At 39.3% G+C, this 23571-nt stretch overlaps 1 protein-coding gene across 1 annotated transcript; it reads right to left on the bottom strand.

The window, feature by feature from the left end:
- Window positions 1-257: 257 nt before the first annotated feature.
- htr1d (5-hydroxytryptamine (serotonin) receptor 1D, G protein-coupled) lies at window positions 258-20833 on the bottom strand. The gene is made up of 2 exons (XM_079641184.1): window positions 20703-20833; window positions 258-3810 (listed from the first exon to the last, which is right to left on the bottom strand). The coding sequence occupies exon 2, from the start codon at window positions 2972-2974 to the stop codon at window positions 1829-1831; it is 1146 nt and encodes a 381-aa protein (XP_079497310.1). The 5' UTR covers window positions 2975-3810; window positions 20703-20833; the 3' UTR covers window positions 258-1828.
- Between the last annotated feature and the right edge of the window lie 2738 nt (window positions 20834-23571).

Here is a 23571-nt window from a genome sequence, read left to right as displayed (position 1 = left end):
TTAACGCCTGATTTCTCTCCTTTTTTCTATATTTCTGAGTCTCGACTTTAATATTTAAAGTGTACCTTATAGATAATCAGGGATGTAAATAAGATATTTGCCACAAATGAATGATTAAATTGACCTCCAGCACATTTTATTAGCATTCCAGTCACATATTTTTCAGCTCTCTTGTTACTCCTACTCTCAGGCATAATTTATGATTTAAGGTTAGGGAGTTGTCTTTTTGTTAAGTTTCTGTCCTTATTTCCTCAAACAACACTGTCTCTGTAGTACTTATTTCTGATTGCAATTCCCTGTGCCTGTCACACATACATAATGAACCATGGCTTTCATGTGACCTCAACATGTTATGGGAAATCTGTCCTGTGTGTGACCCACCATAAAAACCCAAACACTACATTTCTCATCTCGTCTGACATTTATTGTAAAAATAGCTTTGAATTTACACCCCTCCTGTCCTTTCTGTCACTTGGAATAAATGTTGTAAAAAGGTAATTTGACTTGTATTTTGCATTAAAGTGGCTGTCAGCAGTACATCTGATGGATTCAGCAACATGTTAAGCAGTCAATTATTCAGTTACTTTTCTGCTGCCTAGGCCTGAGAAGAAAAAGCCATCATGGTTTCTGGGGTGTTACATTTGTCAAGGAAACATGTCTCTAACAAGGGAAACTCATATTTTGAATAGAGCCATTTAATATACAATAACTGAAATCATTTTTTGCTTATTTGAGTAAAAAAAAACATAAGCTTTTTTGTTAGAACTATTCTCTGGATTATTTAAACAAACGTTATCATTTCTCACAACTGTGTTTTTCATATGGAAGTAAGTAGAAGAGTCGCTAGGAAAACTGTTATTAGTATGATTTTATCCTGAAAACACTTCTGCAGAGGTTATACCATCTGCCGCTTTTACTGAACTGTAACACAGGTATTAACATTGAATAAACCAGACACATAAAATCGCAAAAATAGAGTCCAATGTTGCCTTCAGAAGCTGCCACTCTGATCCCTGTCCTCATAGCAGAGCACATCATTTCATAATGTTTTTGAATGGGTTTATTTGTTGCTATGGCATTGGCTGTTACTTAAAATTCAGAGGCAGAGTGGAAATGCTGTTTCCATTTCTGTCTCTGTAACGACGAGACAAGCCTCACTTGGAAAAGCATAAATGTCAGACACTTGACAAACCTCCCTTCTTCAAACACGCATATATTACAGTAAAGTAACTACCTGTACCCACACATACAGTACACACACACACCCACACACACACACACACACCACTTTCAAGTATAATTGCATACTGAACATGGCAACATATACTGAATCTCTGGAGTTTTGCAGTCTTTTCTAAGTGCTTTACTGTACCACAGAGACATTTCATGGGAGCAGCAGCACACAGAATGACACAGAGATTAAGACAACATATATTTCATGGCTTTTCATTTCCGCTGGATTAAATCCAGTCCTTCTGAGTTCCCTCGTCCCACACCGTCACACCAATCCTTGTTTTTGATCTCTGCCTTTGTCAAAGAAAATAACACAAGTGTCCCATTGACATTTAAATGGCCTTGAAATCCTCTTTCTTTGTCTTTGAAGAAGAGTTCCAACATTCTTCGGGATCAAGATTTCCTTTTTTTAGCATGCATGATTAAGCCTATATGGATGATATGCTTTGGGTCTCTAAAGAGCTATGGCACAGAGCTGTTTGATATAAAAAAAAAACAAGATGGGACATTTACGTGTACACAGTACTTCTATTATAATTATTATGTTGTTTGCTTTTTCTCTTTTACACTCTTTAAAAGTTTGAATCAGTTTCTTTCAGTGGAAGCGTCTGCATTTCATGAGTTTCTGGAAAGCTTGTTTGAATTCATCGTTGAATACGGTGTAGATAACAGGATTGATGAGGGAGTTCAGGTATCCCAGCCAGGTAAATACATCAAAGAGCACTGGATCAAACCAGCACTCTTTACATATGGCCGTGACGAGTGTGCCCACAAAGAACGGGAGCCAACAAACGATGAAAGCGCCCAGGATGATGCCCAGTGTCTTGGTCGCTTTCCTCTCCCGAGCCGCACACAGGCGTTTCCTCTCCAGCACGCTGTCTGCCAGCTTCACTTTCACGCTGTTCATGAACAGAGGTGATCCTCCCCCACCTCCCACATTGCCAGAGTGTAGGTGGGCTTCCTGGTTGGAGGCAGAATTTAGAGAACAGAGAGAGGAGCCTGCAGAGGTCTGGATGAGCTGTGCTGTGGTGAAACGCTTCCCAGAAGACGACGGCGTTTTAAAGATGCGGGAACGGGCGGCTACATAGATCCGTCCGTAGAGGATGATGAGAAGCACCGTGGGGACGTAGAAGGCGCCGAAGGTGGAGTATAGGGTGTAAGAGATCTGATCTGTATTCACCAAGCACTCTGTGACCTCCTCGTGGGCTTTGGACTGCCGCCAGAAAAGTGGAGGCATGGAAATAGATATGGAGATCACCCACACTACCCCGACCATGACCGCTGCCCGGCGCATGGTGCGGCGTTTTGTGTACCCCAGTGCGTCTGTGATGGCCCAGTAGCGGTCCAATGCAATCACACACAGGTGCAAGATGGAGGCCGTGCAGAAGGTGATGTCAGACGACAGCCAGATGTCACAAACAATCTGCCCCAGCGACCACGTCTTGCTCACAGTGTAGACGATGCTGATTGGCATTACTAAAATAGACACCAGCAGGTCTGTGACGGCCAGGGAGCCGATCAGGAAGTTGGCAGGTGTGTGGAGCTTCCTGGTCAGATAGATGGTGGCGATGACGAAGGCGTTTGAAAGCACGGTAGCCAAGGTGACGAGGGCTAACACGGCAGAGAGGGAGATCTGGAAACCGAGAATTGTTGCCTCACTCCAGGGTGGAGCTGTAATGGTGTCAGGGTTTTCTGTGGAGTTGCTGGTAAAGTAGTCCAGTGAGCTGTTATCCAGCTCCATCTCGCCTCCGCTTCTTTTAAACCCTCTTTTTTTCCAAGGTTTTAAACCAGCCTCATTACATCAGTTCAGGCATGGCGTTTAAAAGTACAGTGGCGTGGCATTTTTGGTTTGGGCTGAAGAAAAATGCTTAAGCTTGTCTTTTATGCGTCTTATTTCACATTGCAATATCCTTCGTATTGCTATTTTATATCAACCATATGGCAATCATCTAGTTTAAGCCGGCTAATATGTCCTTTTAGTCTCTCTCATATTGATTCGCCTCACTGGTGTAGCTGCTGGAGAGAGGAATCCTAATTTGTATTCAGCTCCTGTCAGGCTGGCACTCCTTTTCTCTCTTCCCAACGCTCTTATCTCATCTCCAGCTAGTAGCCAGCCAGCAACAACACCTTCAGACCAAACCTTCCTATCTATCAAAAGCTTTAATAGACTCCTCCTTTTCAATAACGCTATGCTGGGAGCTGCATGTAGGAAGATGATGACGAAAGATACACTAGGCTTGCTTGTTGTCTCTCTTCTTATCTGTTCCCTGTCCACGTGAAGCCTTCCAAATTGAGATTTGTGCTGAAACTTGGCTAGTGTCTTCGATGATATTAGAAAGCCAGAACATTACAGTTACATGATGCAGAGGAGGACAAACATCCAGGAATCCTTTGGCTGATTTTTAATCATCTCGTAGCTTTTGGTCGTTGTATAGAAGCCGATCAGCAAAGCCTTTTTTTTCAGGTACTGTGTGTGTGAAAGCTTTCCCTCTTCACTTTCAGAAAAGCCTTTCAGAAGCAGCGTCCATACAGCGAGGAAGGATTTGTCATGGAGCTTTTCTCTGCAGCACGTTCATCCTATAGGTGAGATAAATAAGAGAAGAGCAAAATAGAAAAGAGAAGATTAGTTCTATTGAGCTTTACCATCATCCCCTCCCCCGTGCTGGATACAGGCACCCACAAACTATCCTAATACATACAACATGGGACACATAAGGGGAAATAAAGGAACATGAACAATGGAAACTCAACAGCGACCTGTAAACAGAGCATTATGACTTGATACAGGGACTTAACACCCACTCACTTCGAGCTGTGTTGTAGATTTATCACATTACACCAAAGTTACACAGTCTATACTAAAATGATTATTTGAGATTGTTGCGGGAATAAATGATAGCCTATGTTTTGCCAGAGCGACTACTTTCCCTAATTGACAGTTCCCAGAAAAATGAAAAGCATGTTGGTTGACTAGTTCATCATTTCCTCTCTGCTCCATCTCTGTCCGACTTCCTCTGGATTTAATTTGGATGGACTGGAAATAAATATGTAAGAACAAAAATGTAATATTTTTTGTTTAAAGCACACAAATCTCATTAACCAAGAAAACCGTCTTTCTCATTTGGATGGACTTTTGGACTTGTGATTTATAAACTCGACTTCTTTCACATTTACTTTTAATGATGCTCAGGAAATACAAAGACGCTGACCATATTGCCTCCAGGTAACAGAAGCTGACTTACTTTCAAGTTATGATGAAAGAGATAAGAGCTGAAATGTGGAAATGGGGTATGGTGTCCCAGTGGGCATAAGGACTGTTAATCACAATAGAAGGCATTCCCTTTCCTCCAGCTTTCCATATGTTCGGTTTGCTTTAATGTATTATTTAAGAGCAGCAGAATGGATAATAACCAATTGTAATTCAGAAGAAGAGTAAAAAAAAAAAACGTAACTCAATTACACTACTACAGGATAAGTTTTGTAACCCCATGTCGCTGTATTCACTGTAATCTGTAGAATAGGAATAGATTAGGGAGTGTAATGTGATTATTGGAATACGATTTGTATGAGTGTTCATAGGACAGCCTTTTGTTTCACATCCACAGAGTAATGTTGAGGAACAAAGCTCTGCCACAAACATAAACAAATGTTTGCTTTTACACAGTCAACACATCCTTCTGTTGGCACATTACGAGTGTGACAACTGATTTCCGAGTGCATGCTTGTTCCCGATACAACTCTGCAAAACACCTGCATTAATAAAGTGTTGATAGGCAGCCTTCCCTTGTGGGGGATTATCGTGCTTCGTGACAATAAATATGCTTAATAAATAATCGAGAATAAATGAGAAATCAGTTTAGCGCATTCTATTACTGGCTCTCAGGTGAGCATTGAAATGATTACAAACTGCAGTACACGTACAAAGAAACGGGCACAGAATACTGATGGTACGCATCCAGGCGAAAATGTGCAGCGTACTGGAACATCCACACAAACAGTGGTCTAACTTATAACTGCGATATAAAGTTAACTAATGCTGCACAACAGGCATGGCACTTTATCATTTCATTTTAATGGCTTTACCATCACAGTGTCAGTAAACCAGTGCTGCTTCCTAAACCATATGCATTGGTCCTACTCTTCTCTGTAAAAGTAAAGTATAGGTTGAATGCCTTCTTCCCTCGTTCACAACCATTTTAAAGCAAAGGAATATGTTCTGTCAAGCTCAAACTATGGAGGAGCAGTGGTTTTTAGAGTTATTTATTTGCATTGTAAGGCAAGTTTATTTATATAGCACCTTTTAACACAAGCCAATTCAAAGTGCTTCACAAAAATGAAAGACATTAAGAAAGTGGCATTAGAAAACAGTCATTAAAAAGCAAAGATAATAAAATAGACATTAAAAGAAAAAATACATGAATAAAAGTTACAGTGCTGTCTAAGATATGAATAGTTCAATTAAAAGCAGCGACAAAAATAAAAGTCTTTAGTCTGGATTTAAAAGTATAGTGAGAGTTGCAGCGGATCTGCAGGTTTCTGGGAGTTTGTTCCAGATATTTGGAGCATAATAACTGAATGCTGCTTCTCCATGTTTAGTTCTGACTCTGGGGACAGAAAGCTGACCAGTCCCTGAAGACCTGAGAGATCTGGATGGTTCATAATTTAGCAGGAGGTCAGAAATGTATTTTGGGCCATTCAATGCTTTATAAATTAGCAGCAATATTTTGAAATCAAGTCTTTGACACACAGGAAGCCAGTGTAAAGACTTCAGAACAGGAAGTGATGTGATCCACTTTCTTAGTGTTAGTGAGGACTCGAGCAGCGGTGTTCTGAATTAGCTGAAGCTTTCTAATATATTTTTTAGTGAGACCTGTGAAGACACCATTACAGTAGTCCAGTCTACTGAAGATACTAGCATGGACAAGCTTTGTATAGAAATATTAATTGAAAATATTGAAGACAAGGCTCTGGTTTGTTCATACCAATAGCTGCCTAGACTACAACTCAACAGTTAATCCATTTACATTGTTATCACTGAGCCATTTGTGTTTAGCAGTCCAATATCAGAATGAGAACTAAGTTGTCCAATCATAAGTGAAAGTGTGACGGGTACATGCAAGAGTTTGGCAAGATTTGCTAATGCTTATTTGAGAGCACAAATTAGGCGTTTTCTTTGAAACCATGGACTATTAATTGTTGTCGAGTCCTGTCAAATAAACCCATCAATTCATAGAACAGTATCTAATAGGCTAAAAGGTATTTTTAAAAGTGATGTTCTGTCCCATCTACTGTCTGGGGACTACTCAAGCAGTAGAGGCAAAGATAGACCTTAGTATGAGTCACACAAACACATACAGAAAATAGATACATAATTCCTAATAATGCAACTGAATTGCTTATATAATTGAACCTCCACGCTTGATTAATGCCTCCAATGTTCAGAAGTCTTAAGCCAAAATGTAGACAACCATGGTAATATCACTCTGATGAAGAAAGCTCCCTACAGAACCGCAGAAGACATTGAGTGTCACATTAAAACATTTCTCAGATCTCAACAGGAAACCTCAACGTGCAGATGTGTTAGAGATAACTGTCACTGACAGCGGGTGAAGATTACCCAGGCGTGACTACCTTACAATCACGCCTCATCGCATCAGTGGAGAGGAGATTGATATATTGATATTGACACACTCCACACGGTGAGCTTAGTAAGAAGATCGTCGTGGGCAGCATTGACTTATTCATTCGGTTGTCTATGTAATATGACACACACACACACACACACACACACACACACACACACACACACACACACACACACACACACACACACACACACACACACACACACACACACACACACACACACACACACACACACACACACACACACACACACACACACACACACACACACACACACACACACACACACACACACACACACACACACACACACACACACAGTATCATGTTTGATAGATGACTGGAAAGCTTATCTGTTTACACATCAAACAAGTCAAGGACAAGGCTTATCTCCTCTGGGTCTGGTTTACAGCACAATGAGGTAATGAGGTTCATAATGAATGGATGAGAGGAAAAAGATTTTCAATCAAGAGCAGGCCCTGCCTAAATTGGGCTGTATAATGTTTATGTGAAATATGTTGGCTTCTACATCTGGCTTTGAAATTGCAGATCTAATTCAGGGAGGCATCGCTCAGCCCAATTAAAGGAGACATGCATTTATCTTCGTTTAAACAAGGCAAAAAGTTGGAACCACAAAGCATGATCACAATTATATAAAACACAAACATCTGATTGTTCTTGTGAGTCTTTCGAAGAGCATGACTGGAGAAGAAACACAGTGACGCAGCCCTGCCCAGTTAGCCTGCGTCACAAACCGTTCACTATATCCAATTCCTTCCTCTCAGGCTTGGGCCAAATCCAAGCAGATGCTGCAGTGTCTGTGCAGTGTTTTTATGTCGGGGTGAAACAGTAATACCCTCTGAACCCAGCCGGCCTGCAAACACTGCACGGCCCCACTGGAGATAGACTAATTGATTGAGCCCAGAGAAGGAGACAGTGCCTCCTCTGCTCTCATGCAGCTAATATGGTGTTCACTCAAGCGTGCTGTAAATGGGTGTGGTTTTGTGTGGTGTGTGAGGGGAATTTTACTTCAACATAAAGGGATGCTGGAGATTCACGATGGGGTAAATTAAAGAGGGCTTAGATAGCAGGAGTCATGGGAATAGACAATTGCAGCTTCATTTTGTAACCAGATGATAGGGGGTCATTTCCAATATTGAGTGCTTTGCCGACTTTCATTTCCCTCGTATTTTTTGCCTTTCACTGTTCAAACAATCTCAATCTTCTTGGTCGTCTTTGTTGGGGCTGTAGGCAGCCTGAAAAGTTTCAGTTTAAGTTGAGTTTTTCTGGATAATAAAATGTTTAATTAATGAATTCATAGTAATATTCTCCAAAATAAACGCTTGAATTGATTAAACATCAGTGAACTCTTTGTAAAAGTGTCATCAACGCATTTACTGTATGGATTCAGAGAAATGCAGACATTTCATAAATACACACACACACACACCTTTTTTCCATCCTATAGACAAGCTTGCTCTGCCAGGGTTGTGGCTCACTTTGCTGATCATTACAGTCAGTATGCAGTCCATGATGCTGTTGTCCAACACAATGGAGTATTCATGGCACCATGAAGATACTGAATTATAGATAGCTGGGCGGCATCATGTGAAGGAAAGTGAAACTATAAAATATAGATTACTAGGAATGTAGGAACAGTCAACTCAGAAGTGATCTCTGTCAAAGTGCTGCCCAAAGGTTAAAGTGCAAACCATGAAAACAGACAGCGGAGAGATGGAAACCTCGTCAATATATACAATAAAACAGCAATTCCAGTATGCTATGAAGATTAATACAGACACATTTCATGAATGGCTGTCATTTATACAGTGACATGTTGGCATGTCACGCTGCATTTCAGTAAATAGCAATGAAATCCAATTACGTCTCAAAGGCTCAATGATTTATCTTTTATCTGTTGTTTGCAGCTGCCTGGAGTGTTTTTTTCAGCCTGTGTGGGATGCACATGGCACAAGCATGCACATGTTTCACACATACTGTACATGCACTATTTGCACCACAATCCACCTGCACACATAATGAAACTATATGCAAACAGGAAATACAATGAATCCTCGACCGGCACTGGAGGACATTAAAGGGGCTTCACAGGTACATGCTAATTTATGGTGAATAAATAAATTGCAAGGAGGGAGCTAATGTTACCCAGCGACACATTCAAACCTCTGGGGACAAACCTCAGGACTCATTATAGAGGCTGGGAAGGATAATATCAGCTCTTCTCTAAGCTGATAGAATGGAAATAGATTGTAGAAAATAAGACAATTCAGCCTCTTGAGAAGTAAGGTTTTCGTGTTAACAAGGTTGCACAGCAGCAGGTTAAAATGGTTCAAAACACAACCCATCAATTTCTGCCTAAACTTTTTTCCACACATGAAAGCCTCCTACTGCTGAGGCAAAGTTCCAATCAGTGTTTTTTTACACCACTCCACTGCAATACACTCCTCACTGTGTGTTCATGATCCTTTGAAAGATGAACAGATTATCTGTCAGTGACGTGTGTGTGTGCGTGTGTGTGTGGAGGAGAACAAACAGGTGTCTGGTTTATATCTGCGGTAATGAAAAAAGAGCTTGCTATCAGAACATTGTTCGTGCTAACTATGACATGTAACAAAACAAAAGATACGATTTCCCTCCTGAAACGTGTGATCTGTTTACAGAATCAACAATATGTGCATTGTTTGTGAGAGCTTTCAATTATTTTTAACCCTTAACATATTTCATCAATCGTTCCAATAACATACAAATATACCAGCTAATTTCCGTCCACCCATCAGGTCGAATACACTTGAAGTGGACCATTAACAAACCAATGTTTTCATGCCTGAAATATTTATTTCCCCAGCAAATCTTCACAGAAACTTACAGGCGCTGAAACGCTTTCAAAAAGCTTCAATAAGTAAACATCGTTCCTATTCTTGTAACGGAATTGAAAACATCTAACCTTATACTCAAGGTAATAACTAACAACACCACTTTTATGTTAACCATTTTATTACAGAATAACTAAGGCCGAAAGTAATACTTGCTGTAGTAGCAGTACAGTCTATCATGTACAAATGAAAACTATTCTCGAAAACATTTTTCAATTCTTTGTAATTTTCCAGGAATTAAATACTAACCATGACATACAAAATGGATGTTTATTTTGTTCAAAGTTGTTGCAGGCTGAGTTGTTTCTGGCTTTCAAGTCTCGGCGCTCCCCATATTAATCCCATGTGCATGACAAGGTAATTATTCATCAGAAATGTTAACATTAAGCGCATTTCCCGAAAATTCTCGACCTCAAAGGCGTTCTGTTGTCGCTACCATGGCCGTGTTTGTCATAACTCTCCACCTTAGGTGAAGGAGACGGTTACAGTCGTTGCTGTCCTGCCAAGAAGACATTTTTATATGAAGACACGTAGGGAAGACTGCTGAAGACAGACAGTGATGTAGAAGTTAATTTTAGGGAGGCTGAGCAAATGTATGGGTCTGAAATAAACTTCAACAGCTACCAATTAGTCCACATATTCGATAATTTTCGTAAGTGTGTATTAATAATTCTAACATGATCATTTGCTAAGTGCGAACTACTCACATAAAGTCATAGTGACTTGAGAATGTGTTAATGGTGAGCAACTGGAATTAATGATACCTCCTGCATTAAATCAGAATGAGCATGCATTACTTATTATTTGTCCTCTTACAACCAAAAAACGACTGGCTTGATTTCCATGAAACTTAGAGGAAGGGTGAAGAAAGGGCCAAGGAAGAACCCACTAAATGTTGCATCCAATGTGAATCACGTTGCGGATACACCGATTACTTTTCCACCCATGGACACCGCCCTGGGCCGGGGTCTGCGCTCTCCGAGTGCTCTTCCAATTATTAGGTATTACCAACTGAAGTGTGAAATTGTAGTTTCGTGAGCATCACTTCTGGGCTGCAGAAAACACATATTTAAAGGATCACATCATATAAAACAAGCCTGCCCACTCATGCAGTCTCTGTCTGTCTCTTCTCTGTCCCACTGTTGTTTCAAAGGATTCAGATATTCTGTCCCAAAGCCTTAAAATAGTTTTAATGACAACAAAACTAAACCGTGGTAACAGGACCATCAAAGCCAAGCAAAATACTTTGAAGGGATAAGAAGAAAACCAAAGAGATTCAAGGCTTTTATTGTCATGTGTACAAAGCTACAGTGTAGATATATCAATGAACATCTTCGGTCACAGGCTCCTCCAACAGTGCAACACAATAAAACAGATACAATAGTTAAAATAGGACTGATATATTGGGGATATGCACTTGTTAACTACGTTTTTACAAAATCTCATCAAAACAAGCTCTGGACGCCACTATAGAAATATACAACTTGTTTGACCAACAATATCAATGTATATAATTATGATAAGTGTAAGTGAGGAAGACTCATATGAGTGTTTGATGATGAGCAGCAGTGGTTTTATCTTTATCTTCTATGTTTGAGTGTGAGTCATGAAAGTGAAGGGGCAGTGGTGTAGCAGAGGTTTGGAAACACTGATCCCTCGAGGAGGAAACAGCGGATGTTTAACAGAAGCGCTGCAGAGGATAACATGAAAGGCCTATTACAACTTTCGTTTTTTAAAGTGATGATACGAGGCATGAAGAAAAAACAATATAGTTAGCATGACTAAATACAACAAGGAACAAACTGTTTTACAAACAAAATATCTCTTTATAAGACGGAGTAAAGGTGACTTCATCAAGGACTTGACATTAAAGAATGGGAACATGCATCAACAACATGATCACATGGAAAGGTGTACAAGTAGCAAACCACTTTTATGACGATGTATGTGTCCCGTCTACGCTTTTTAAACTATCACTTGTCATTTAACGCCTGCTTGTCATTCCCAATTCACCAATGTACCATCGCAGTTTTCTAGCTAAACTAAACTGAGCTAAACTGCCTTTTTACTGTAGGTTGAGGACAAATATCCTGTTTTGGGTAAAACATGTTTGTTTGTTTGTTCGTTTGTTTGTTTGTTACAAGAAGTAAAGTTAAACACTCAATGTGAATGAGTCAATGGTAAAAGTAAAAAAATTGTAGTAATGACTTGAAAATTACTTTAAAGATCTGAGAGTTATATTTGCGCCATTTGGTTAGCAAGCTGGCAACAATAGCCGGAGCTAAATACTAAAGCCAGCTGAGTTGTGCGGTAAATGAGTTTGATCGATGGTGCCGTTCTCATTCATTAGAAAGAAAATGAGATGTAAAGAGAGTTTACAGCACATTTATGTGATGAGACCAAAAACCAATAGTCCTATACTGGATGAAGCACTCTGTGAGAACAATATAAAGTGGATTGAAAAAGGTGTTAGCACTTTAATTTTAACACAGTGCATCTTTACAAGACAGGGCTATAAGATTAGGTTATAGGAGGAGTTAGTATTGCACTTTAGTGGTTCATCATCCAGTACATTTTTACAAGTAATCACATTCCCCAAAAACGACTGAAACACATGAACAGTTTTTGTGTTGTCTTTCCTACTTTGTGTCAATTTTTTTCCTCACGGTATGTTCAGACAGAGAAAAGTCATCAAATGTCATGCTAATATGTGTTGTTTTTACCCTTAAGAAGGCAACATTATTTTTCATTTAATGCACTCGTTAGTAGATATTTTCTGACAGGAAACACATGTAAATATAGCACCATGAAAAAACATTGACTTTCATTAAATCTATTAGTTAGTTGAAAGCAATATTGTTAAATATAACTATTATCATTGCTTTCAACTAATTAACCTATTAGAGTTATGTGAAATCTGTCTAATAGATTTAATTAAAGTAAATGTTTCAGTTTTTTAAGTGCACAAACTTAAGAGACTTCAAGAGTTTGGTTCATATCTCTTGGATTCAAAAGAAGATGCAACATTACACTCCTGATCATAAGACATGCCTAAGACGTGGTACAGTAAGAGAGAAGCAGGGCTTGTCATCAACATGGCAGGGAAATAAAACAAAAAGATTCACATGGATGAGCATGTACTAAAATTGGAGAATGAATTGAGCCATTCAGCACAGCATGTTGTGAGGGAAATTATCTGCAGCGGTGAGCGATTGTTCTGTAGCAACAACAGCATCAGATGATCTCAGCAGAGACATTTACATGTGGGTTGGTTTATCCACTGTACGCTTTCTGCCCAGTACACACACTTTTGTGTGTACTGGGCTATATGATGGTTATAACTCCAGGCCTCGAATTAAAATGTGAATGAGTATTGTTGAAGGATTAACATTTGACATAAGCCTTTGTTTACTGACATCTAAAAGGTAATTAGGGACTTTAAAACATGAAGTCTTTAATCTCTTCAACAAGAAATACTTGAAATGTTCTTTAAAAATCAATGTCAGATAAGAATAAGTATTTTTAGGAGTTTACATATAAATGTCAACAGAGTATTACTATTTATTTAAAAAAAGGGTTTAATGTCAAAAGTACAGACGTCCTATAATATTTTCATTTCTTTGTCTTCTACCTGATAAAATACCTTATTGTTAAAAACGCACATTATACTGCATGTAAATTACCTTTTTCTGACGTGAAAACAGGTCGTAATTTAAAACTACAGTCCTTAAAGTTAGTAGTTTAGGTGAGTTCATTTGTGTTAACTGACAATTCTAATGAGATTTGTCAAGATTGTCAAGACTTTTAATCAAACTAGTTTTGAATATTTCTGCAGTAAAGGGTATTTGGTGAGTGCTCGACAGGCAGCTGAAACTTTCATGGAGAAAGAGTATGGATTTCATTGTCAATTAAGAAGGATGGATCCATATAGCATTGCAAATCCTAGGAAGCCTATTTATAAGTAAAAGAAACAGAAACTATGACATCTTGACTCTGAATTTGGAAGAAGTGTTGAAATAAATTAGAGGCAAGTTTCAGACGGAAAGAAGGGGCTGTCAATTAACAACAGAGTCTACTTCAAAAATGACGAAGAGGCGCTTTCAACTTTTGTTAAGAGGATTGTCTGAATTATAAGTATAGACTTTGAAATCTCTGGGTCAAATTTGTTAAACAAAAGAGACATGACCAGACTCCTGCCCAATTAAAAAGAATCCACAAGTGATTACCCTATCCATTCATTCTGTCCCGGCTCAATGCTGTGTATCAAATGCAACATATTAACCTCACCTACGTCTTAAGACTTTGGGGTCTTTTAGTTTGATTCAGACCACAATTACAATTACAGGTGTCAAATCTCCCCCTGACCATGGTCCGAACCAAACAGCTGACCCTTGGTTTGTCAAAAAGAGGTGGTCTCCTGGAAATGACTGTTCCTCTGGAGCCCATGTTGTTCTTGCTCGGGGTTATACCTACAGACATTTACGATTCAGACCAGAGGTACATATTAAGGATACTGTTATTAATTGCCAAAAAGATTATAACTGTGAACTGGAAAAATGCAAAACCTCCGACAATCATTCAGTGGAAGCACAGACTTAAACAAGTCTACACGATAGAAAAAATGACGGCGAGCCTGCAGATAAAAATGGACTCTTTTACCCAAAGATGGAATTGTGTTAAAATATATCTGGATGTATCGCTGGTTGAAGAGGGTTGTTGAAACTGAACCAAACTTTAGATGAATACTAGGGAAAAAGTCCCTGTGTAACTGACCCTGCTGTGCCAAAGATGTCAGTCCCTATGTAAAATGCTTTCATTAATATTTATTTGATTTTAATTTATTTATATATCCCAGTTTGTATTTATTTATATTATTTACTTCATTATTTCAATTTATACTGGATTTGCTTTATTTCAATATTAACTATACTTTGCTTTGTCATGTAATCATCTGTCATTTGAATGAAAACGTCCTATGTCAGGATATGTCTTGTTTTGTTAAAAGGAAAATAAACAGTTCAAAAAAAGGTGGTGGTCTCACTCTGGTTTATGGTTTGTTTTATTTCTAGGGTAAAAATATGTTTGGGATAATTCTGATTTTCAGAACTATTACAGAAAGTAATGGTAGACCATCTCCATGTTGTGGGAGTAGGGAAGAAAAATATGCGTATCGAATGTATAATAGGGAATGATAGAAAGAGAGAGAGAGAGAGAGAGAGAGAGAGAGAGAGAGAGAGGCACAGGATGTGTGTGCTCAGAGCAGAAACTTTTTGAAATTCGAGCAGATAATAAATTAGAAGTAAAATTAGAATTAAAATTGCCAACTTAAGGAAATGTGTAGGTTTCAGTTTGTCTATAAATAAATGCTCCTCAGCAGAAATTCCTGCTACTCAACTGCTGAAGAAGGATGGGGAACAACATCCAACACAAGACATTCAGACAGGGGAGAGAGGATAAGCGAGGACGGGATATCGATCTTCAAACCAATCAAAATTATGAAAAGCACCAGCTCACGTGATGATGCCACATAAGGCTAACTGTTCAAATTCTTGTTTGGGGAAGTTTCATTCAATGTTTGCAAAGTGTAAAAAAATAAGCATATCACATTGCAAAGTTCAAGTCCTGATTGCGTGAATCAGCAAACTGAAACTGAACATCAGTCAGTGGTGGTGAAACAACATGGCAGCTGTCAATGGCATTTCATCGGTGCAGAGTTGTACTGTGACAGGGAATATTTAACACAATTAGTCCATGACTAATGAGAGTGACGGTCATTTCACAGTCACACAGATATTAAATGGATGATATTATGGCTTTCAGTAAGTTATGTTACTCTGCCTCAAAGGACGATACTGGATAATTCAAAGTGCAAGACATTTATTAAATCGCACAATTGTGCCACATGAAACCGTTTGTATTGGAGCGTGATTCATTAAAGAGAACTGCACTGTTAGGAATAAAATAATTGTTATACATTAGTAAGAACTTTCTTAACCTAAGTAAAGTAGGTAATATAAAAGTTGCTGTAACAACTCTAAAATCGACATACTGTGCAGTAGACGCTGTGTCATGGTTCTGGTTGTGCAACAGTGCAAACACCCTGTCTTCCTTTTATTTTACTGCTTTGTGGTATTTTCCACTTCTTCGAAAATTCCTCCCCACAGGCTTTCCGTCAACAAATTACAGACTCTCTCTTCAAGTAATGGAAAAAGACATCTTTCAACAAGTAGTCAACCTTGGAATAATGACCACTAATGGCCTAAGTGGCCGAGCTGCTGCCGCTGCGAGAGCAAGGAGGGCGAGCTTTATCGATCCTGATGAGACACATGCTGTCATTCTCACAGTGAGTACAAATTGTCTTGATCTATAATTACAACGTTCATCATAAGAACCCGATGTTATGATTCAGTGCTAATTATATGGAAAAACATAAAACCCAGAGATAATGCCAGGAGGTTAAAAAAAGAGAGAAGGGAAAGTAAAGGAACTGAGTAATGCAACAAACATTTCAGCAAGACAAAAATACATCAGAGTTCAAAAGCATCCACGATATAAACAAAGTATGATTAACCTTTCCTATGTCAATACAATGAAGTGGATTTCCTACTCCGCTTAAAATAGTGTATAAAATGATGTTAATGAGAGAGAGGCGGCATGTTATTTTCTGCTTTCTCACACTGAGCCCAATCCCATGTGAATAATCCTGCCTGTAAATCCGATGGGATTACCATGGATTCGGTCTCATTTTCATGGATTGCTTTAATTCAAGTGTAAAGACAAAACACAACACCATGAAGAGCGACAGGAGGATTTGATGAAAGAAGGGAAGCATACCAGAGATTGGGTTTGCAAATATTCATTTTTCCAGTTTAAATAGTTTAAATGCTAGATCAAGCTGTGTTTTAGGATTAGAGCCAGACTTGAGTGTAGTCATCTCTGATGCTTTGTGAGGGGAATCTCTGCCTGAGTTTGAGCTGTTTTACTCTCAGGTGATATTTTGTTTTTGCTGTCTTTCTTTCCTTCCTGATTATCTTGCCTCCTCGTCATGGTTTTCATCATATAGCTTTTGAAAGTTTTGTCTCTTATGATGGTAAACCTCTTTGGCTGTGGTACATTCTTTAGGTATTTCCAATCCCGACAATATCTTGATTTAATTGCTTCTATCCAAATCGACTAACAGTAAGTGCAACAAACCATAAAGATTCAAACTCAGAACAACAAGAAGAATATATTGTATATAGATATATTCGCTTCAAATACATCAAACCATTGTTAGCGCATAGATCCTGTATGGTGGATCACTGGGTTGATTTCACTCCTTCACCATCACCTGATGTTCCTGTATGGTTAATAGCATTACCTCCCCTGTAAAATGCTATGGTCATGATGGACTCATACTCAGACTTAATCTCTATTTTGCACACAATTCCACAAAGATGCATTTCTGGGGAAAGTTTGCAATTTTCAAGAATGTTTTTGTTGCAATGTCGGTGGCACATCCAAATGAACGATGTTTGGCTACCGCCGGCAAATGAGTGGGAGGAGGCCAGTAACACAGGCGAAAGCCAAATACTGTTCATTTATGCGCACGACCACACACACTTCAAAAATACAAAGTCTGTTGAAAATAGGCAAAGTTTTCCTTTGGGTCTATCTCTTAATTGGTCTCACCTATTTGAAATGCCAGTATTCGTTTCCATGTTGGAGAATCAGGTAATTGGTCAGGAGTTTAATGAGTACGCCCTCAGGGAAGGAGGATCTTCCTCCCTAATGTTAGCCATTATTCAGCCTGTTTCAGTAAACTGTTTATACTGCGATGTGTTCATTAGTGTTTGTGTTTCGTTGAAGATTATACATTATATGGCCTTGATGATGTCAAAGATTCCTGTTTCCATGTTTACTTTCTCTTACTTTCTCTGAAGGGCGCTGTCTACAGCTTGCCAAGTGTATCTATTTTCCCCGTGTATTGTTGCTTTTAAAACCTTTCTTTTTAGTTGTAGTAGCGGTGGGAATTGTAAGTTCTGCTGCACTGACATGCTGTTGTCACACTAATAGTTTCTCACAGAAGGTAGGGAATGTAGTTTGACCGTAGTCAGCAGCAAGGCAATGAGCACAATGTCAGAATTCATCTTCCTCATTGCACTTCCAGTATCACTTGGTCACTAATCTAATATCGACATTTCCTTGGCACATGAGAATTGCACCCTTTACCACTTCAAAGAGCTGCCACAAAGAAATGTACTCAGGCAGAGTGTTTTACAGCTGAATGGTGAAGTCTTCTTCACTGACGCTGCCCCACCATCTGCTCAGCTACTTTCAGCCGACTCACGTGCTGCACAGTACTGTAAACATCAGTGTGCAGGACAAACAATGTAGCGAACAGACTGTTAAATTACCTCAAGTGGTTTAGCGTGTTAGCTTTGTTATGTTTTGTAGCCGTTCCTGAAGAAAGTGACATTTTGGAGGTAGGAGTAGTAACAAATGTTGAAAGTGTGGAATTAAGCTGTAAGTCAACTGCACACATCTGCTTCTTGTTCTAGTTTTTCAACACAGTCCTGCAAGGGAATTACCTCCAGTCAGATGTAAACGTCTGTCATGCATTGCGAGACCTGAGGAAACATGCAATACATTGAAGAGTGTACTGTTCTAGTCTTTGGTACGTCTCCTATAGCGGAGATGCTCATATTCATCCCATGGGAGCCTCTAAACATGAACATCCTATCTATGATGGACATTTTGATTTTTAATTGGGCAGTTGGCAGATTTACAACTCAAAATTCGTTATCTTTAAATAATTGGTCCTTAATTACAGACAGTAGTCTGCTTCTGCTAGATTGCATCAGCTGTAGCTAGATAGCTCATAAACCTGACATTAGCTCCAAGACATGATTAAAATGTTTTCTCCAACTCACTTTTTAGTATTTGAAGCTAATTTAAACACAAGACACATCTCACTCCAGGGTGATATCATGACACCCCACCTAGTCACTCAGGGAGAATCAGAACATTCTGATCAAATATACCCCTGATGGATATATACAGTCTGACATCATGCTAAAAGACTGAGGCTAATGAAAGATGATTTTCCTTTTCATGCAGTATAGAGTTAGTTAGCCGGGCCCTATACTGTATATCTCATGGGACTGGGATTTTCCGCCCCCGTATTCTCTGAAGATGTTATTAGAGGGAACGGTTCTTCCATATACCCATGCAGCACTCTCGGAACCATCAGGCATTTATTCCTGCATTCATTATTAAACCATGATTTGATACTTTAAAAGATGAGCTACAAATGAGTCTTCTTTGTGATATGATCTCATGTCCCATGCTGGCGGGGGGGGGGGGGGGGGGGGGGGGGGGGGGGAAGGAACTCCCTCATCATTGTATAAGGAAATTATATATTCAACAGTATCATCATTTTTCAGTTTCATAATTGTTTCCAATTACCCACATTTGTAAAACAGTGTCATAATAAAGTAGGGAAAGGGGACTGCATGATATGAATAAGATTAGTTTAATGGGTCGTAAATGACATATTCTGTCACACCAAGGTTGTTAAGGTGCATTTGGAGAGCCGTGTGTGTGTGTGTTCATCTCTGAGTGAGTGAGTGTGTGTGTGTGTAATGTGAGAGGATGGGGGGGAAAGGGTGTCAGTGTGAATGAGAGAGAGAAAATTCCACATGTGAGAGTCTCCAGATGAAATGGAGGTACATTGTGTACTGAAAGGTACTTTTCATCAGAGCACCGACATGGTGATTCCCTTTCATTTCGCTGAGGATCTCTCACATCAGCCACTTCAGGCACAAGAAAAATACAACATTCACAGCAAAAAATTCTGAAAAGCTTGAAAGCACAGGTCTATTTTCCCAACTTGAAAACACTACATGGTTGGGCTGCTCCTCCTCACCAGCTGCTGCTAATGGCAAAGATGTTCTGGTAAATTCTGATGTTAGTAATTTATGTCCGCAAACGGCCAAGTCAAATATGAATATTATTATAATTTGAAAAGAGCCCACTCTCCAGCCTTATCTGTATAATGAATTCAGCAGCATGTGCCACGACTGTGAAGGGTTGGAGGCTGCAAGCAGCAAAATAATGTTAGCATCCTGGACAACCAGTGTTAAGCACATATCATACAGGATTTGAAACCCTATAGTGAAATTAAATAGGCTTTATCACACTATAAGCTCCTCACCTGCCTCCAGCCTAACCCTTAGCAGTTATCTCACAGGTCAACAAAAACAAATAAACCTGAGGGGGGAAATATCTTGTCCCCTCTCATTTTATAATTACTTTTGATAGTAATTAGAAAAATCTTAAGGACAGCAATGTTACGTTTTATTGAGATGCAATCAAAAACTGTAGTGTTGTTATCTTTACCATGTATTTCCTGCCTCCTCCAGCAATATTCTCCCTCTTTAAATCAGTTTTGGCACACTGGGGCTTCATGCCGGTTTCATATGTGTACTAGTTTTTTCCGCATGCCTTGCAGTTCATAACACGATTAAACCCATGAGGCTGCTGTTACTTCCCCTTAGGGACTCATACAGTATACTGTGTGTCCTCCTCATTTCCTACTTTGGGACATTTCAATCTCTTTTGGTGTCACTAAAATAGTCCTATAGGACTTACATGCATGCCAGTGGTGATCACAAGTGACCTTATCATGCTCTGTTTCATCTCTTGGTGTAAGGGAGTTGTTCAGGATTTTCAGCAGAAATCTTTAATCTTTCTAAGATTTTGAACCTGTGTTAGTCACATTAGTCCAGCTCTTTTAGAAAGTAAAAAGATTATACCCCACTGTTGTTGTTGTTGTTTGTCTTAAAACAACAAATAATGCCTTCCTTTCTGCGCCCCTGCACATCGGTGCGTAATTGTAACAAACGAGGTGATTTACTTATTTTAAAGAGAAAAGATCGTTAAACTTACCATGCTTTTTCTTTATTTGGTGAATTGTTGTCTTCTTTCTTTTTGAATTATGCTGAGCACAAAAGCAAACCGGGAATCCCAGCATCGGTGTCCTTCATTTATGCACGTCCAGTACAAACAAGCGAAATAGTAGACTGGTTACATTCAGAGGGAACCATCGGACTGCTTCGGTAGTCTTCACATCTCATCTGAAAGGAGAGCGTTTAAGTACAACCATAAGTGATTTCAGTTGTCCGGGGAAACTTGAGCGACTCTAATTTATGGCATTCAGCTTCAAAAATGTATTTTCGCACAGATAAACCGCAAAAATGTCTCAAGTGTCAAAAGTGCGGTGTGCGTCTCCATCTGACGTTTTAAAGCGCAGCGCTGCCCTCAGCAGCCCTGGGGAGAGACACGGGGGCTTCCCGCTGCCGACGGTCTCCTCTGCTCCGGGGGAAGATCACAGAGACGTCAACAAGTTGCTTTCAAATCTGCGTTTCTGTGAGGTGTTGATGGGACTGGCTGCACGCATCGCTTTGTGCGCCTTTTTACATACACACTAAAATACACACATGCACATATACGCACGCGCTCGCAAACACACACACTGAGTGAATGTAATCGACGGAAACCACAGGCGTATTTCCTAGTAATCCAGTTGTTTTGACACTCCATTTCTTCTAGGGAAGAGGTTCTCAAGATCAGGTGCAGGGACCTCCCAGAGGCCACGCTGCAGAGCAGTATTTTGGGACATACCGATATTGACTAAATACCTAATTGAGCTGGGAGAAGAAACCATATTCCTTTGGATAGCACCCAAATACCAAAAACTGCCGACTTGGTGCTTTTTTTTCAGCATGGCAGGATTTCAAATTTGCATTGAGTATCCAATTAAACTTCCCATACCATTCCAACAGGATTGATCCCCTGCTATATTTCCCTCATGTTTCTGTTCTGCCTAAGTCTGAACCATACATCCTAGTAGTTGCATGCATTAGTTGCATTAAAATGTCAAGACTTCTAAAGCCTCGTCCCACATATACTCTTTAAGTCGATACAGTGTTGATGTGATATGCATGTCCTGGAGCAGCATCCTGTGGGTCTAGCTTTACCGTGAAAAGTGCGTCAGCAACACAGATATTCACTGTTGCAATGCAGCATGACTACAACTTATTAGCAGTCTGCGAATGTTGCTCTGTAAGCGAAACAAAACCACTGGTTTTAAAGTGTTAAAACTCAAAAATATAACAAATATTCCCTTTGATTTAATTTAAAACCAAGAATGAAGTAAGTAGTATTTTTTTATGTGGCAGAGTTTGTGCAACGTATATATCATTGTACAGCTCATTTACATGTAAACAAGACAAAACCACAAATTATGTAAGATGAAGGGTTCCCTGAAACAACTCACATCTTTGTGGTGAGTTATAAATAATCACACTGCTCAGGCTGTTTGAGCAGTGTGAGTTTTAGGCCAATAATGTCACAGATTAAAGCGTGATATAGATAACTTCGGGATTCAGCTGATATGTCCTCCTCTCCTTTTTGAGGTAAAACTGCACTACTGTTAAGTAATGAGACTGCTGGTTATTGCATCTATTCGCCAATGTGGAGGAAACTGCCTGCTGAGAAAAATCTTGGAAATGTCATAAATGATAAACCCACACCTCAGCCTTATTCTCCCCCTATACCACATTGCAGAGACATGTATTGGGAAGTAATGAGCAAGAACAAATAAAAAGAACATCAAAGGTTAAACACACCGAATGTCTCCAATATAAACTGGAAAGAGAGAGATACTGTAGCAGTTAAATCTGAGAGACCATGGCAAAACAAAGTCCCTTAAAATCTCCTTCATAATGCCGTTGCTCTATGGAGAATGCAGTATTCAGCATTAAGTTGCCATCAACAGTATTTCTTCCCTTTCCCACAAATCCATTTTAAGCAAATGCACAATTCAGACAGTTATTAAACGTGTCTGTCTGTCAGGAATCACCTTCATTTATACTGATGTTCTCTATTAACTATTATGATTCTTCTCCATTTCCTGGTGAATTAATCTCGAGAGAATTCTTTGAAAAGCTCCACTTTAAAGTACAAATAAAGTGTCTTGAAATTATTTTACATGCTGTGCTAATTTAAAGAGACCGTTCTTGTTAGTTCATTAAATACTTTGATTAAACAGCTTTTTCTCTTCCATCTTCTGTATATTTTATCTTTAATTGAATCAATAGCAGCTCCCTGAAAGCTAATTAGCAGGCTCTTCAAGTATAGAAAATGGTAATGAAGAAAACACACACTTTCGACATTGGGTTATTTATGGCCACGCAGACTTTTAATAATCATAGCATTTTCTTATGGGGTTTTTCAGGTTTAGGCAACAAAACTTATGACTAATGTTAAAGGTGGCCTATCATGCAAAATGCACTTTTGTACGTCTTTTATACATGAATATGTGTCCCCGGTGTTCCAGGGAACTCACCAAGTGCCAGAAAATACAACCCTATATTTTCCTCCATACCCAAATCTCTTAAAAAGCGGCTGCAACGGATCTGATACAGACTGATCCAGATCTGAACACTTCTATGACGTCACAGAAGTGGCGCTACGGCTATTGGGCCAACTCCACCAATCAGGAGGAGACAGCCACGGACATTGCCGTTCGAAAGCGCTGGAGACGCTGTAGTACATATGCCAGGCCTGTAGATGGTGCTGTTCTCACAGAATCAGCCCATGCAAAGTCAGTGTTAAATTGAGCGAAATGAGGAATGGCTAAAATGCATCATCTGCTTGGTATTTTGAAAAATAAAAAGTATAAATATGCCTTATGGTCCTACACTATATTATTCAAATATAGCATGATAGGTCAGATAATATATAATATTGTGTT

Source organism: Notothenia rossii (genome assembly GCF_949606895.1).
Source record: "Notothenia rossii genome assembly, chromosome: 7".
Lineage (NCBI taxonomy): Eukaryota > Metazoa > Chordata > Actinopteri > Perciformes > Nototheniidae > Notothenia > Notothenia rossii.
This window is presented reverse-complemented; position numbering and strand designations above follow the sequence as displayed.

What these genes read in the sequence shown, in the direction of transcription:
- htr1d (XM_079641184.1), bottom strand. Translation starts at nt 2,974, where the DNA reads ATGGAGCTGGATAACAGCTCACTGGACTACTTTACCAGCAACTCCACA.